This window comes from Salvelinus fontinalis, chromosome 16 (genome assembly GCF_029448725.1).
Source record: "Salvelinus fontinalis isolate EN_2023a chromosome 16, ASM2944872v1, whole genome shotgun sequence".
NCBI lineage: Eukaryota > Metazoa > Chordata > Actinopteri > Salmoniformes > Salmonidae > Salvelinus > Salvelinus fontinalis.
In genome coordinates this window covers 19,749,761-19,767,177 of record NC_074680.1, presented here as the reverse complement: position 1 = coordinate 19,767,177, position 17,417 = coordinate 19,749,761, and the positions used below count along the sequence as shown (strand labels likewise).

The 17,417-nt window shown below is 48.3% G+C and overlaps 1 protein-coding gene across 1 annotated transcript in view; it reads left to right on the top strand.

Annotated features, from left to right (window-relative positions):
- LOC129812495 (A-kinase anchor protein 6-like) overlaps nt 1-17,417 on the top strand; it is a 242,923-nt gene that overhangs the window by 221,907 nt on the left and 3,599 nt on the right. The window contains exons 11-13 of the mRNA XM_055864113.1: nt 7,709-7,933; nt 10,689-14,162; nt 15,087-15,203. Of these exons, the coding sequence (XP_055720088.1) occupies nt 7,709-7,933; nt 10,689-14,162; nt 15,087-15,203 (3,816 nt within the window). The remainder of the gene's footprint in view (nt 1-7,708; nt 7,934-10,688; nt 14,163-15,086; nt 15,204-17,417) is intronic.

The window sequence follows — 17,417 nt, the reverse complement described above, 5'->3', positions numbered from 1 at the left end:
TGCATCTCAGTGTATCTACAATATGATTGTGCCCCAAATGGCACAATGTTCTTTATATACAATAGTGCACTTATTTTGACTAGGGTCTATAGAGCTCTGGTCAAAAATAGGAATATATAGGAATACGGGTGCAAATTTGGGATGCAGCGTACACTACATATACAAAAGTATGTGGACACCCCTTCAAATTAGAGGATTCGGCTATTTCAGCCACACCCGTTAATGACAGGTGTATAAAATCGAGCATACCGCCATGCAATCTCCATAGACAAACATTGGCAGTAAAATGGCCTTACTGAAGAGCTCAGTGACTTTCAACGTGGCACCGTCATAGGATGCCACTTTTCCAACAAGTCAGTTCATCAGATTTCTGCCCTGCTAGAACTGCCCCGGTCAACTGTAAGTGTTGGTATTGTGGCGTGGAAACGGCTAGGAGCAACAACGGCTCAGCCGCGAAGTGGTAAGCCACACAAGCTCACAGAACGAGACCGCCGAGTGCTGAAGTGCGTAGAGCATAAAAATCGCCTGTCCCCGGTTTCAACATTCACTACCGATTTCTAAACTGCCTTTTGAAGCACTGTCAGCACAATAACTGTTCGTCGGGAGCTTCATGAAATGGGTTTTCGTGGCCAAAAAGCCACACACAAGCCTAAGATCACCATGCGCAATTCCAAGCGTCAGCTGAAGTGGTGTAAAGCTTGCCGCTATTGGACACTAGAGCAGTGGAAACACATTCTCTGGAGGGATGAATTACGCTTTACCATCTGGCAGTCCAACGTACGAATGCTACCTGCCCGAATGCATAGTGCCAAATTTGGTGGTGGAGGAATAATAGTCTGGGGCTGTTTTTCATGGTTCTTGCCCCTTAGTTCCAGTGAAGGGAAATCTTAGCGCTACCGCATACTATGACATTATAGATGATTCTGTGCTTCTAACTTTGTGGCAACAGTTTGGGGCAGCCCGTTCCTGTTTCAGCATGACAATGCCCCCGTGCACAAAGCAAAGTCCATACAGAAATAGTGTGTCGAGGTCGGTGTGAAAGAACTTGACTGGCCTGCACAGATCCCTGACCTCAACCCCATCGAACACCTTTAGGATGAATTGGAACGCCGACTGCGAGCCAGGCCTAATCGCCCAACATCAGTGCCTATCCGAATTAATGCTCTTGTGGCTGAGTCCCCGCAGCAATGTTCCAACATCGAGAGGAATGCCTTCCCAGAAGAGTGGAGGCTGTTATTTCAGCAGGGGTACCAACTCCATATTAATGCTCATGATTTTGGAATGAGATGTTCGATGAACAGGTCATGTAGTGTATATGTATGTATTGTTCAGTCATCTGTCTGTTGTCGAGGGGCCACTGACTCTCTAAACCTAAAGCTATGGCTGTTGTACATTGTACAGGATAACTTTATCACTGACAACAACCATCGCCCTTTGTCTCAAAACAGTCATTGCATTTTGCAATCACATTACCTGTTTAAAAAGACCAGGGAGGGCTGTAAATATATGCTAAAACAGGGTGGAAACTGCTGAGAAAAATACAATTTAAATGTAATAGTGTTTAATATTTATTGTAAAATGTCAAGTTAATGTAAGGGAATGCTTTGCAGAGCGAGCAGGATTTACATAAATTGTTCTCCCAATGATTATGTCCTTTTGCACACAGACAGAAAGGAGCTCTGGTTCTCTAGTCGCTATCATTGCTGCATATTTAAAAAGGAGGGTCTTGGCCTGGGCCACACACACACACACACACACACACACACACACACACACACACACACACACACACACACACACACACACACACACACACACACACACACACACACACACACACACACACACACACACACACACACACACACACACACACACACACACACACACACACACACACACACACACACACACACACACACACACACACACACACACACACACACACACACACACACACACACACACACACACACACACACACACACACACACACACACACACACACACACACACACACACACACACACACACACACACACACACACACACACACACACACACACACACACACACACACACACACACACACACACACACACACACACACACACACACACACACACACACACACACACACACACACACACACACACACACACACACACACACACACACACACACACACACACACACACACACACACACACACACACACACACACACACACACACACACACACACACACACACACACACACACACACACACACACACACACACACACACACACACACACACACACACACACACACACACACACACACACACACACACACACACACACACACACACACACACACACACACACACACACACACACACACACACACACACACACACACACACACACACACACACACACACACACACACACACACACACACACACACACACACACACACACACACACACACACACACACACACACACACACACACACACACACACACACACACACACCGGTGTCTCCCTGTTTAAGAAAGTGTTAGTATGTGTTCTGGTTGTGGCAGTTCAGGTTCCATGATGATATCACACCACCACTAGCTGCAGCAGCTAGAGTATTAAAGTTAAGGCAGTCTACAGCGGAAGCTTTGCCCTTTTAATGTTGAATATTTCTTCTCTTTATGGCAGGCATAAAAGGGCTTAGGAGCCTGATTTACATGCTCCTGACAGGGCATATTGTTGTGGAAACCTCATCAGGGGTGCAGGGGTAGTGAGGGTAGTCAGGGGAGTAGTGAGGGTAGTCAGTGGAGTAGTGAGGGTAGTCAGTGGAGTAGTGAGGGTAGTCAGGGGAGTAGTGAGGGTGGTCAGGGGAGTAGTGAGGGTGGTCAGTGGAGTAGTGAGGGTAGTCAGTGGAGTAGTGAGGGTGGTCAGTGGAGTAGTGAGGGTAGTCAGGGGAGTAGTGAGGGTAGTCAGGGGAGTAGTGAGGGCAGTCAGGGAAGTAGTGAGGGTAGTCAGGAGGGTAGTGAGAGTACTCAGGGGGGTAGTGAGAAGAGTCAGGGGAGTAGTGAAGGTAGTCAGAGGAGTAGTGAAAGTAGTCAGGGGAGTAGTGAAGATAGTCAGGGGAGTAGTGAAGGTAGTCAGGGGAGTAGTGGGAGTAGTCAGGGGAGTAGTGAGGGTAGTCAGGGGAGTAGTGAAGGTAGTCAGGGGTGTAGTGAAGGTAGTCAGGGGAGTAGTGAAGGTAGTCAGGGGAGTAGTGAATGTAGTCAGGGGAGTAGTGAAGGTAGTCAGGGGAGTAGTGAAGGTAGTCAGGGAAGTAGTGAAGGTAGTCAGGAGGGTAGTGAGAGTACTCAGGGGAGTAGTGAGGGTAGTCAGGGGAGTAGTGAGGGTAGTCAGGGGAGTAGTGAAGGTAGTCAGGGGAGTAGTGAAGGTAGTCAGGGGAGTAGTGAGAGTACTCAGAGGAGTAGTGAAGGTAGTCAGGGGAGTAGTGAATGTAGTCAGGGGAGTAGTGAAGGTAGTCAGGGGAGTAGTGAAGGTAGTCAGGGGAGTAGTGAGAGTACTCAGAGGAGTAGTGAGAGTACTCAGGAGGGTAGTGAGAAGAGTCAGGGGAGTAGTGAAGGTAGTCAGAGGAGTAGTGAGAGTACTCAGAGGAGTAGTGAGAGTACTCAGGGGAGTAGTGAGAAGAGTCAGGGGAGTAGTGAAGGTAGTCAGAGGAGTAGTGAGAGTACTCAGAGGAGTAGTGAGAGTACTCAGGGGAGTAGTGAGAAGAGTCAGGGGAGTAGTGAAGGTAGTCAGAGGAGTAGTGAGAGTACTCAGAGGAGTAGTGAGAGTACTCAGGGGAGTAGTGAGAAGAGTCAGGGGAGTAGTGAAGGTAGTCAGAGGAGTAGTGAGAGTACTCAGAGGAGTAGTGAGAGTACTCAGGGGAGTAGTGAGAAGAGTCAGGGGAGTAGTGAAGGTAGTCAGAGGAGTAGTGAGAGTACTCAGAGGAGTAGTGAGAGTACTCAGGGGAGTAGTGAGAAGAGTCAGGGGAGTAGTGAAGGTAGTCAGAGGAGTAGTGAGAGTACTCAGAGGAGTAGTGAGAGTACTCAGGGGAGTAGTGAGAAGAGTCAGGGGAGTAGTGAAGGTAGTCAGAGGAGTAGTGAGAGTACTCAGAGGAGTAGTGAGAGTACTCAGGGGAGTAGTGAAGGTAGTCAGGGGAGTAGTGAAGGTAGTCAGGGGAGTAGTGAATGTAGTCAGGGGAGTAGTGAAGGTAGTCAGGGGAGTAGTGAAGGTAGTCAGGGAAGTAGTGAAGGTAGTCAGGAGGGTAGTGAGAGTACTCAGGGGAGTAGTGAGGGTAGTCATGGGAGTAGTGAAGGTAGTCAGGGGAGTAGTGAAGGTAGTCAGGGGAGTAGTGAGAGTAGTCAGGGGAGTAGTGAAGGTAGTCAGGGGAGTAGTGAGGGTAGTCAGGAGGATAGTGAGAGTACTCAGGGGAGTAGTGAGGGTAGTCAGGGGAGTAGTGAAGGTAGTCAGGGGAGTAGTGAAGGTAGTCAGGGGAGTAGTGAGAGTACTCAGAGGAGTAGTGAGAGTACTCAGGGGAGTAGTGAGAAGAGTCAGGGGAGTAGTGAAGGTAGTCAGAGGAGTAGTGAGAGTACTCAGAGGAGTAGTGAGAGTACTCAGGGGAGTAGTGAGAAGAGTCAGGGGAGTAGTGAAGGTAGTCAGAGGAGTAGTGAAAGTACTCAGAGGAGTAGTGAGATTACTCAGGGGAGTAGTGAGAAGAGTCAGGGGAGTAGTGAAGGTAGTCAGAGGAGTAGTGAGAGTACTCAGAGGAGTAGTGAGAGTACTCAGGGGAGTAGTGAGAAGAGTCAGGGGAGTAGTGAAGGTAGTCAGAGGAGTAGTGAGAGTACTCAGAGGAGTAGTGAGAGTACTCAGGGGAGTAGTGAGAAGAGTCAGGGGAGTAGTGAAGGTAGTCAGAGGAGTAGTGAGAGTACTCAGGGGAGTAGTGAGAGTAGTCAGGGGAGTAGTGAAGGTAGTCAGAGGAGTAGTGAGAGTACTCAGGGGAGTAGTGAGAGTAGTCAGGGGAGTAGTGAAGGTAGTCAGGGGAGTAGTGAGAGTAGTCAGGGGAGTAGTGAGAGTAGTCAGGGGAGTAGTGAAGGTAGTCAGAGGAGTAGTGAGAGTAGTCAGGGGAGTAGTGAGGGTAGTCAGGGGAGTAGTGAGGGTAGTGAGAAGAGTCAGGGGAGTAGTGAAGGTAGTCAGGGGAGTAGTGAAGGTAGTCAGGAGGGTAGTGAGAAGAGTCAGGGGAGTAGTGAAGGTAGTCAGGGGAGTAGTGAATGTAGTCAGGAGGGTAGTGAGAAGAGTCAGGGGAGTAGTGAAGGTAGTCAGGAGGGTAGTGAGAAGAGTCAGGGGAGTAGCGAAGGTAGTCAGGGGAGTAGTGAAGGTAGTCAGGGGAGTAGTGAAGGTAGTCAGGGGAGTAGTGAAGGTAGTCAGGGGAGTAGTGAGGGTAGTCAGGGGGTAGTGAGGGTAGTCAGGGCGGTAGTGAGGGTAGTCAGGGGGTAGTGAGGGTAGTCAGGGGGTAGTGAGGGTAGTCAGGGGGTAGTGAGGGTAGTCAGGGGGTAGTGAGGGTAGTCAGGGGGGTAGTGAGGGTAGTCAGGGGGCTAGTGAGGGTAGTCAGGGGAGTAGTGAGTGTAGTCAGGGGAGTAGTGAGGGTAGTGAGAAGAGTCAGGGGAGTAGTGAAGGTAGTCAGGGGAGTAGTGAAGGTAGTCAGGAGGGTAGTGAGAAGAGTCAGGGGAGTAGTGAAGGTAGTCAGGGGAGTAGTGAAGGTAGTCAGGAGGGTAGTGAGAAGAGTCAGGGGAGTAGTGAAGGTAGTCACGGGAGTAGTGAAGGTAGTCAGGGGGTAGTGAGGGTAGTCAGGGGGTAGTGAGGGTAGTCAGGGCGGTAGTGAGGGTAGTCAGGGGGTAGTGAGGGTAGTCAGGGGGTAGTGAGGGTAGTCAGGGGGTAGTGAGGGTAGTCAGGGGGTAGTGAGGGTAGTCAGGGGGGTAGTGAGGGTAGTCAGGGGGCTAGTGAGGGCAGTCAGGGGAGTAGTGAGTGTAGTCAGGGGAGTAGTGAGGGTAGTGAGAAGAGTCAGGGGAGTAGTGAAGGTAGTCAGGGGAGTAGTGAAGGTAGTCAGGAGGGTAGTGAGAAGAGTCAGGGGAGTAGTGAAGGTAGTCAGGGGAGTAGTGAAGGTAGTCAGGAGGGTAGTGAGAAGAGTCAGGGGAGTAGTGAAGGTAGTCACGGGAGTAGTGAAGGTAGTCAGGAGGGTAGTGAGGGTAGTGAGAAGAGTCAGGGGAGTAGCGAAGGTAGTCAGGGGAGTAGTGAAGGTAGTCAGGGGCGTAGTGAAGGTAGTCAGGGGAGTAGTGAAGGTAGTCAGGGGAGTAGTGAGGGTAGTCAGGGGGTAGTGAGGGTAGTCAGGGCGGTAGTGAGGGTAGTCAGGGGGTAGTGAGGGTAGTCAGGGGGTAGTGAGGGTAGTCAGGGGGTAGTGAGGGTAGTCAGGGGGGTAGTGAGGGTAGTCAGGGGGCTAGTGAGGGCAGTCAGGGGGGTAGTGAGGGTAGTCAGGGGGCTAGTGAGGGTTGTCAGGGGGGTAGTGAGGGTAATCAGGGGGGTAGTAAGGGCAGTCAGGGGGGTAGTGAGGGTAGTCAGGGGGGTAGTCAGGGTAGTCAGAGGGGTAGTAAGGGCAGTCAGGGAGGTAGTCAGGGAGGTAGTGAGGGTTGTCAGGGGGGTAGTGAGAGTAGTCAGGGGGGCAGTCAGGGAGGGAGTGAGGGTAGTCCCTGTTCGCCCGTGTGGCTTTGGAGAGAAACAGAGGGGCCAGACTGTGTCTCACATGGCACCCTATTCCCTATTTAGTGCACTAGTTTTGACCAGGGGCCATAGGGAATATTTGTGCCATCTGGGACGCATTTTGGTTCTGGGTTGCATTAAGACACATCTAAGCAGCAGCAGCAACAGTAGAAGCAGTAGGGAAAATAAACTGCTTTAAAGAGAATAATTAAATGCACATGTTAAAATCACACATTTGGATGATTTATAGAGAGAAAAAAATTACGATAATTTAGTATGGCTAAGTTCATTAGCAGGTTTTGGACTGTAACTGCTTCTGCTAACGCTTTGAACTATAAAGACTTGAACACACATACTGGTATGCGTTAGTCCTCCACTCCCCACCTAAACATGGTACCAATTAATATGGTTACAAAGGCTACTGTAACTGGTCCTCTTAAAACCTACTGTACACTAATGGGAAGTTGTGAGGTTTCAGGTTTAAATTATACTTTTTTTTATGTAAAATGTAAATTGACTCTCTCCGTCTTTCTTTTGCCTTTCCCCTGCCTCTGTCACCTCTATCTCATTCCTCTCTCCTCCTCTCCACCCCTTCCTCTCTCCTCCTCTCCACCCCTTCCTCTCTCCTCCTCTCCACCCATTCCTCTCTCCTCCTCTCCACCCCTTCCTCTCTCCTCCTCTCCACCCATTCCTCTCTCCTCCTCTCCACCCCTTCCTCTCTCCTCCTCTCCACCCCTTCCTCTCTCCTCCTCTTCACCCCTTCCTCTCTCCTCCTCTCCACCCCTTCCTCTCTCCTCCTCTCCACCCATTCCTCTCTCCTCCTCTCCACCCATTCCTCTCTCCTCCTCTCCACCCCTTTCTCTCTCCTCCTCTCCACCCCTTCCTCTCTCCTCCTCTCCACCCCCTACCTTCTCCAGTCTCTGTGTCTGGAGGTGTGTGGGAGGCGTAAGGGCGTGTCCTCGGTACTGAGGCTGTCCCAGCGGCTGCAGGAGGAGCAGGAGCAGCAAAGCGGTCCAGACTCAGAGCAACAGGCCCTACAGCTGCAGCTGCTGACCGTCAACCTGGAGCGGCGCTGGGGGGCCATCGTCATGCAGGTGCTGCAGTGGCAGACCCGCCTCCGGCGGGCCCTGGGGACAGATCAGGTGAGACCTCACATCCTGCTTGGAAACCCACATTGTTCAACTACTATTTTAAGATACTGACCTGACACAATATGGGAAGAGGGTGGAATATGCAATATACAGTGCATTCGGAAATTATTCAGACCCCTTGACTTTTTCCAAATTTTGCTACGTTCCAGCCTTATTCTAAACTGGACTAACCACCATGCTTCACCGTAGGTATGGTGCCAGGTTTCCTCCAGACATGACGCCTGGCATTCAGGCCAAAGAGTTCAATATTTGTTTCATCAGACTAGAGAATCTTGTTCCCCATGGTCTGAGAGTACTTTAGTTGCCTGTCTTGGAGTTCTACGGACAATTCCTTTGACCTCATAGCTTGGTTTTTGCTCTGACACAAGTGGACTCCAATCAAGTTGTAGAAACAACTCAAGGATGATCAATAGAAACAGGATGCTCCTGAGCTCAATTTCGAGTCTCATAGCAAAGGGCTTGAATACTTATGTAGATAAGGTATTTCTGTTTTAAATATTTAATACATTTGCTAAAATTTTGAAAAAACTGTTATCACTTTGTCACAGTGAGGTATTGTGTGTAGTTTGTTAGGTTAGATTACTATTGTTAGGTTAGATTACTCATTGGTTATTACTGCATTGTCGGAACTAGAAGCACAAGCATTTCGTTACACTCGCATTAACATCTGCTAACCATGTGTATGTGACAAATACAATTTGATTTGATTTAGATTGCTAAGGATTATTATTTATTTACTCCATTTTAGAATAAGGCTGAAATGTAACAAAATGTGGAAAAAGTTAAGGGGTCTGAATACTTTCCGAAGGCATTGTACGTAACATATACGTGACTGAGTCACGTAACATATACGTGACTGAGTCAGGCTGAGTCACCAGGTGACTCAGCCTGGCCCCGCATGGCAGAGCTCATACAGGTCTGACTGTAAAGACTCCTATTCCAGGGATGGTTGACCACTCCTCAAGAGACCTGGGTGTCTCCTGGTTTTCTCACTTAACTGCAGAATTGACCACGTAGATACAGCTGGTCACGTGGATATACTCTGTACATTTATGTACTAGCAACTAGCCAGCTATACATTCTGTTTCAGTCGTGAAGGTTCCGTTTATGCCCTATAAAGAAGCTCCCCAAATCTAGAACAAGCTGTTTATGAGTGGTATTATTCCTCTCAAAGTGAGCTGTCCAGCGGTAAGTTATTTAGGCCAGCAACAGAGAAGGAAATGTTTTGCACTGTAACTATAATGGATTAATAATAGTGATATATACTGCAGGGAAAGTCGCTGTAGTACACCGGGATATGTTAGCTATACGTTCCAAATGGCACCCTATTCCCCATAGGCCCTGGTCAAAAGTATTGCACTATGTAGGGCAGTGTTCGCAAACTCGGTACTGGGAACCCCAAGAGGTGCACATTTAGTGTTTTGCCCTAGCCCTATATAGAGTACTATATAGGAAATGGGTGGTACATTGGGGGTAGTGTCGTGTAAACACAGGCAGTGTGATGTCTGGCAGCTTCAGACTATTCTGTACACAACCCCCCTTTTGATCATCAATGCGTTATGGCACAAGGCTCAGCTCCAAAAATTGCAATAGAGACTTGTTTAAAAGGGGTTCATTACTGTAAAGTACCTCTGTTTCCTTCAGTGTGTTTGTGTAATGTGGAGAACAGGTGGAATCACCATTAAATCTGTAGTGAAATCCCCACCACCAACACCACCACACATCCCTTATGTAGATCAGATGGACATATTCACCCATAGTTCATAGTATCTCTCTCTCTGTCCTCTTGTCTGCATTCCTGGGGGACTGCCACGTGCTACTGTGGAACCGGGTGCATGTGGGGAAGAGGGAAAAGGCTGGTTGTCTACTCTGTTATATCCATCCCAGTACAGCAGGGAGAGAGAAGACATGTAGACTTTGCAGACTGAAGTACAGTTTTACCTGGGGGATATGTCCTGAATAGGGGGAACATATTCCCTTTGTTTAGAAATGAAACACTTTGCTCAATGATAGAAGGAGTGTGGTCACAACTGCACTAGTCCCTTCTTTAGATGCCCCATTTATGAAAATGAGAAAATGTTTCAATTTGGGTATTTTGAGAATCTTTTGCCATTCCATGTGCCGGCCGAGGTGGATGGAAAACATGATGTTTAAAAGCAATTATTCTGCTGTCTGGAAGTGGATTTCTGGGTTCTTGTCTTTGTCTTATTAGTTGGTTATCAGGTGAAGTGATTGATAAGACTGGCTAGCTACTGCTTCTTGTGTTGTGACCATTTGGTTATATACTATAGGCCTATGTGCATAATTTAGTCCAATGTTAGCTTGGTAGGCTGAGGCTTATTGATTCACAGATGAAGGTTTTATCCTGCATTAGCAACCCCAGCTTAAAGTCATTCGGATTTCCCTTATCAGCAAGAAGAGAGTCTAATAGAAATTCCTTACAGAGGGTGTGCCACGTAGAAAGTGCTAGATTTACCACTTTATTAGATTAATAAGATAAAAATGGTTCGTATAAATAGACCCTCTCTCTTATATTATTGAGATGCCAAGCAATTTGTAAAATTGTGTCTTCCTGAGCAAAATGTCTGTCTAAGCACATTTTAGACTATACACTTTTTAGAGAATTGTGCTATTCAATCCTTTGCTTTCTCCCCAAAATTGAAAGTATTAACCTAGTATAAAAAAAACAGCTCTTTCTTTTTTTATTGATTTTGAACCGGTAAATTTGAGCTTTATCTCTCTGAAGGTCCCGGGGAACATCGTAGAGGCTGATCTCATGGACCTCCACGGCCCAGCCGAGGACTCCTGGGAGTGGGATGAAATGGACATGGCCATCGTGGAGTACATGGAGCCACAGGAATTTGATGACAAACAAAATGCTGAATGTGAATCAGGTCCTGGATCCCCTGGGGCTGGTTTAGACTATGACATGTCCGAGTCGAGCCCGCGTGTCACTCAGCGAGGGATGTCCTTGAACGAATTGTCTAGAATGACGCCTCTGTCTTCTCACCGTCCCAGTGTCTATCAGGTGTACAGCCTGCATAATGTGCAGCTTTACAGACAGCCTCACTTCCCCTCCGTACACAAGACCTCTTCTCCAGTCAAAGCCGGGAGGAAGCAGCCTCTTCTGAAGAGCCTAAGCAAAGACTCCTCCTTCTCATCTGTGGAATCCCTGCCAGACCTCCTAGGGGGTCTGTTTGGCGGGGGAAAGCAGGGGGGACGTGGAGGGGAGTCCCCACGCAGATCAGAGAGCGAGAGCGGGATAGTCAGTGAGGTCGAGACAGAGTCTACTGCCAACTCCGTGGTCTGTCTAGATGACCCAAGGAGAGGAAGCAGCACCTACCTCAGACCCCCCCAAGGAGTCAACTCGCCTGGGGAAGACGACGAGGAGGGGGAGAGGTTGTGTGACGAGGACATTGACAGGATCCTAGAGCGGGCCAACAGGGTAGCGCTGTATGGGGACTGTGTGTCTGTGACGGCGCTGAGAGATCAAGACCAGAACAGATGCAAAGCAGAGAAGAAGAAGAGAGGTGGAGGAGGGGGAGAGGAGGGAGGTGGAGGAGGGGAGAACCGGAGGAGACACAGGAGAGAGTCCAACGTGGAGATTCTGATCAACGGATGTGGCCTCAGCCCTGACTCCAAGGAGGAAGATGAGAGAAGAGTGACAGGGGTGAAGGGCCTTAGAGACAGAGAGATCCCCCATCTGTCCCAAGGGTCCTCCCTGGAGTCCCTGTATGCAGCGGGGGAGTTATTTCCAGCCGGCAAAGACACTCTCCAGCGCTCCACGTCTCTGGAGAGCTGGCTGGCTCCATGTAAGAGCTGGGAGGAGGCCGAAGGAGAAGGAGGCAGCCAGGGCAGCTTGAGGGAGCTGGGCCTGGGCATCGGAGCCATAGAGCCCACAGGGGAACTGAGCCGCAGGACTCTGGAGCTCCTCAAACGCCTGGAGAACATCCAGACCCCGCTACACAACCTAAAGATGACACGCAGCATCTCTGACATTACTCTGCAGAGCAGCAGCTCCCTCTGCCACCCTGGGGTGGGGTATGGATCTTGGGGGCCTGGGCACACTGGGTGCCTCTCAGGGGACCGAGGTGGTTCCCCCTCCTCCGTCAATGAGAGCTCGGCTGCTTCTCTGACAGAGCTGAGCAGCACAGAGGACTCGTCGGTGGGCTCGGAGGACCTGGCCGTACTGAGGAACCACTGCTACCTGCTGGACTCCAACGCATCCTTCAGGAAGCACCACCACCGGGCCCAGCCAGGTCACCACGGAGGCCATGGGGGTCACGACGAGGCAGACGCCAGCATCAGCATGGTGGTCAACGTGTCATGCACCTCTGCTTGCACAGATGACGAGGATGACAGTGACCTTCTGTCTAGCTCCACGCTGACATTGACTGAAGAGGAGTTGGGTATCAAGGAGGATGAGGAGGAGGACAGTGACCTTCTGTCTAGCTCCACGCTGACCCTGACTGAAGAGGAGCTGGGTATCAAGGAGGATGAGGAGGAGGACAGCTCAGTCGCCTCTGAGGAGGAGTACATGGAGGGCTCCTTGTGCCTAGGCATGGAGTACATGAAGAACGAGTTTCACAACTGGATCCACAATCCTTCCCGCTCCCAGCAGCAGTCCCAGTCTGGCAGGGACAAGAACCAAGGGTATAACCCTCTAGGGGACGAGCTGCAGTGTGACATCCTATCCAAAGACCGCACCAACAGGCTGTCTGTAGGCACTGAACACTGCTCCTTCCTAAACCGCTCAGCGCTGAGGCACCTGGAGTCCCAGTCCAACAGCAACGTGAAGAAAGAGTGCTTCGGAATTCTGCCTGACGTGGTGAACACCAACAGGAAGAACGCCACGCGGAGGTATATCAGCCAGTTTGTAGATGACATGGAGAACGGGAATGTGGAAAACTCCCACATCAAAGGAAAGGATGAGGATGATGAGTTGTTACGAGAGGAGGGGAGCCTTTACACCAAGAAAGGGGAGTCCTTCAAAAACTGTTATGTGAACGAGTCAGTGGTGAATGGAGGGGACCAGCAGAGGGGCATGGGAATGGCCACTGCCACCACGCCGTCCTCGTGTGAGACGCTGTCCCAGCTCCAGGCCAAGGAGTCCTCTCTAGAGAGCCAGCTCAGAGGGGAAATCCCCTGTCAGAGCTCCAGCCACTCCTCCCCCTCTCTCTCCCCACTGGAGGACCGTGGTGGCTCCCACCACCACCTTGCCCTACAGAAACCACCCCATTCTGGAAACAGCAGTCAGGAGAATCTCTTATCTTCATTCCTCTGTGATGTCCACACCCAGCAGAGCATTGGAGATGCCAACCCCATCCCAGACCCCAACTCAGACCATCCCTGCTGCAGCCACCCCCACCCCCAGGCACCCCCACGCCAGGACCAAAAGAGCCAGGAGAACATGCACAACTTTGTGATGGAGATCATCAACATGGCCTCGGTGGCTCTGAAGAACAAGGAGAGCCAGGCGGAGGACAAAGAAAGACCCGGCCAGACTGGAGCCCAGATCAGGGACAAAGTCCTGGAGCACTCCCACCGGACCATCCACCTCCACAAGGGAGACTTCTACTCCTACCTGTCTATCTCCTCCCACGACTCGGACTGTGGAGAGGTTAGCTCCTGTATAGACAGCAAGAGCACCACCCCCTTACTGTCTTCTACCCCAGACATCAGGGACGAGGAGATGCTGTTCGAGGCCTGTACTGAGAAAGTGTACCTTGGACCTCCTCTCTGCTACAGCATGGCTGTCACCAAGAGGCAAAGGAGGCAGAGTCCCAAATTAATTGACTACTACTCCTCCTCTCCCTCTCCTGCTGCCCAAAGCCAGAGTCAGAGCCAAGCGCCTCTGCCCGTCTGCAATGAATACCAAGAAGAACATGGTATTTCTCCTGGAAGTATAGCTTGGAGACAGCTACAGTGCCATAATGAGGCTTCTTATCTTAATCCGTTACCTTGTGAAACCCTGATAGACACTGTTGAAAGTTTAGCAGATACTGAAATGCTTGAATCTAACATTTCCCCTGTAATGACTAAGATAAGAGTCTCTTGCTCCAGTACATATCCTTTAAAAGAGGAAGGCAGCCTCTGTCCCCCAATAAGAAAGTGTGATTTGGATGAAAAAGGATCTACTTCACAGTGGATGAAACAGAAGAATGACAGGAAAGGCTACAGCTCTCTTCAGGAAGTCAAGTCAAGTCATAAACAGAAGCAGGTGAGTTAGACATTACACCCTTTATACACCCACCCACCTATCTCCACGTAATGGGATTGGTGCGCATTTCACCCTGTTATGTATTCATATCTGTGACTAAATATTGAGGAGATATTTTTATTCCCTCCTTCATTCATCCCCTCCTCCTTCTCCTCCTCCTCCTCTTCTTCCCCTGAAGTGTCGATGGAAGAGGGATTTGCTTAGCATCCTCCGATTTAGAATGTTAAGGTCTACGGAACAGAATAATCATAATCAGTCAGATTACATTATGATTCATAAGCAAGAATTCCCGGCGAAGAACCATTATTTAATTTCATGACTGAATTACCATGTGTTTGTGTCCTTTTAAGAGGTTGCTCTATTTCATATGCTAAGTTGCCACTTCTCTGGCTGTTCTCTTCAGAAACCTGATGCCTGACCTTCTATAACACTGTTATCTGGCTGTGTCAATTGGTGAATAATTAAGTGATTACCTTGTAAACTGCCGTAATTATAAAAACATCCAACAAAGGAAGCTAAAAGGTGGGGTAGTGTGAGCTGTGGAAGATGTAATGATTCTGTTACAGACAGGAAATGTAATTGATAGACATATCTTTACAAACAGATTATTTTCAAAGCTGTTAAGACAATTCTCAGCAACAATTTAAAGTGGAGGGAATTGTTTTCCATTAGCTACTTGTTGTTTTAAGTTATTTACACTAACCCTATGTTATTTCCTCATATCTTGTAGCTATGCATTGTAACTAAAGAAATATGAGTGGATTACAGAAAATATAAAACGACCAACAATTTGGTTTGTGGTTTGATTTATTTTCTCTCTCACTCTCTCTTTCTCCCCCACCTCTCTATTTCTCCCTCTCTCTATCACTCTCTCCTCCCCCCATCTCTCTCTCTCCCCCTCTCTATACTCTCTCCTCTCCACAGTCTCCAAGGTTAGGCCAAGGTTGTGGGGAGGTCGGGGGCCGGGGCCCCCGGGGTAGTGGCCCTGTCCCTGACAACTCATCTGCTTCAAAGACTGGAACTGCCAGGCCCCAGGTCATGGTATGTACAGTATGATGAGTACCGCCACACACACACACGCATGGGCGCATGCACACACACACACACCCTCTCGGGCTGTGTACTTTACCTGGGAAAATGGCCAAAAGGGTTTCTCCCTCTCGTCGTAGCATTCCATTGCAAACACATTTTCCGCCTCATTCCATACTGCCAGTAAGCACATTCAAAATAAGTTTTGCCATTCATTTAAAAAAAGTACTCTCTTCTTTTCACCCCTCTCTGCAGAAAATGTTCTATGATGAGACATACAGTTGAAGTCGGAAGTTTACATACACTTAGGTTGGAGTCATTAAAACTCGTTTTTCAACCCTCCTTTTTTTTCAACCACCACTTTTTCAACTATAGTTTTGGCAAGTCTGTTAGGACATCTACTTTGTGCATGACACAAGTCATATTTCCAACAATTGTTTGCAGGCAGATTTTTTCACTTATAATTCACTGTATCACAATTCCAGTGGGTCAGAAGTTTACATACACTAAGTGTCACTCCCTGACCTTAGAGATCCTTTTTATGTCTCTATTTTGGTTGGTCAGGGCGTAAGTTGGGGTGGGCATTCTATGTTTTTGTTCTATGTTGTCTATTTCTATGTGTTTGGCTGGGTGTGGTTCTCAATCAGAGGCAGCTGTCTATCGTTTTCTCTGATTGAGAACCATACTTAGGTAGCCTTTTCCCACCTGTGTTTTGTGGGTAGTTGTTTTCTGTTTTGTGTGAGGGCCTGACAGAACTGTTGCGTTTTGTTCCACTTTTGTTCTTTGTTTCAGTGTTCAGGTTTTATTAAACATCATGAACACGTACCACGCTGGGCTTTGGTCTACTCCTTCTTCTTCAGACCAACATCATTACACTAAGTTGACTGTGCCTTTAAACAGCTTGGAAAATTCCAGAAAATGATGTCATGGCTTTAGAAGCTTCTGATAGGCTAATTGACATCATTTGAGTCATTTGGAGGTGTACCTGTGGATGTATTTCAAGGCCTACCTTCAAACCCAGTGCCTCTTTGCTTGACATCATGGGAAAATGAAAATAAATGAGGCAAGACCTCAGAAAAAAAATTGTAGACCTCCACAAGTCTGGTTCAACCTTGGGAGCAATTTCCAAACACCTGAAGGTACCACGTTCATCTGTACAAACAATAGTACGCAAGTATAAACACCATGGGACCACGCAGCCGCTCAGGAAGGAGACGCGTTCTGTCTCCTAGAGATGAACGTACTTTGATGCAAAAAGTTCAAATCAATCCCAGAACAACAGCAAAGGACCTTGTGAAGATGCTGGAGGAAACAGGTACAAAATTATCTATATCCACAGTAAACGAGTCCTATATCGACATAACCTGAAAGGCCGCTCAGCAAGGAAGAAGCCACTGCTCCATAACCGCCATAAAAAAGATTGTACTTTTTAGAGAATTGTCCTCTGGAGGAAAAAGGGGGAGGCTTGCAAGCCGAAGAACACCATCCCAACCGTGAAGCACGGGGATGGCAGCATCATGTTGTGGGGTGTGCTTTGTTGCCGGAGGGACTAATGCACTTCACAAAATAGATGGCATCATGAGGCAGGAAAATTATGTGGATATATTGAAGCAACAGCTCAAGACATTAGTCAGGAAGTTAAGGCTTGGTTGCAAATGGGTCTTCCAAATGGACAATGACCCCAAGCATACTTCAAAAGTTGTTGCAAAATGGCTTAAGGACAGCAAAGTCAAGGTATTGGAGTGGCCATCACAAAGCCCTGACCTCAATCCTATAGAACATTTGTGGGCAGAATTGAAAAAGCGTGTGCGAGCAAAGAGGCCTACCAACCTGACTCAGTTACACCAGCTCTGTCAGGAGGAATGGGCCAAAATTCACCCAACTTATTGTGGGAAGCTTGTAGAAGGCTACCCGAAACGTTTGACCCAAGTTAAACAATTTAAAGGCAACGCTACCAAATACTAATTGAGTGTATGTAAACTTCTGACACACTGGGAATGTGATGAAAGAAATAAAGCTGAAATAAATCATTTTCTCTACTATTATTCTGACATTTCACATTCTTAAAATAAAGTGGTGATCCTAACTGACCTAAGACAGGGAATTTTTACTAGCATTAAATGTCAGGAATTGTGAAAAACAGAGATTAAATGTATTTGGCTAAGGTGTATGTAAACTTCCGACTTCAACTGTAACAGTGTATTTCTGGCATTCATGACTAAGTGC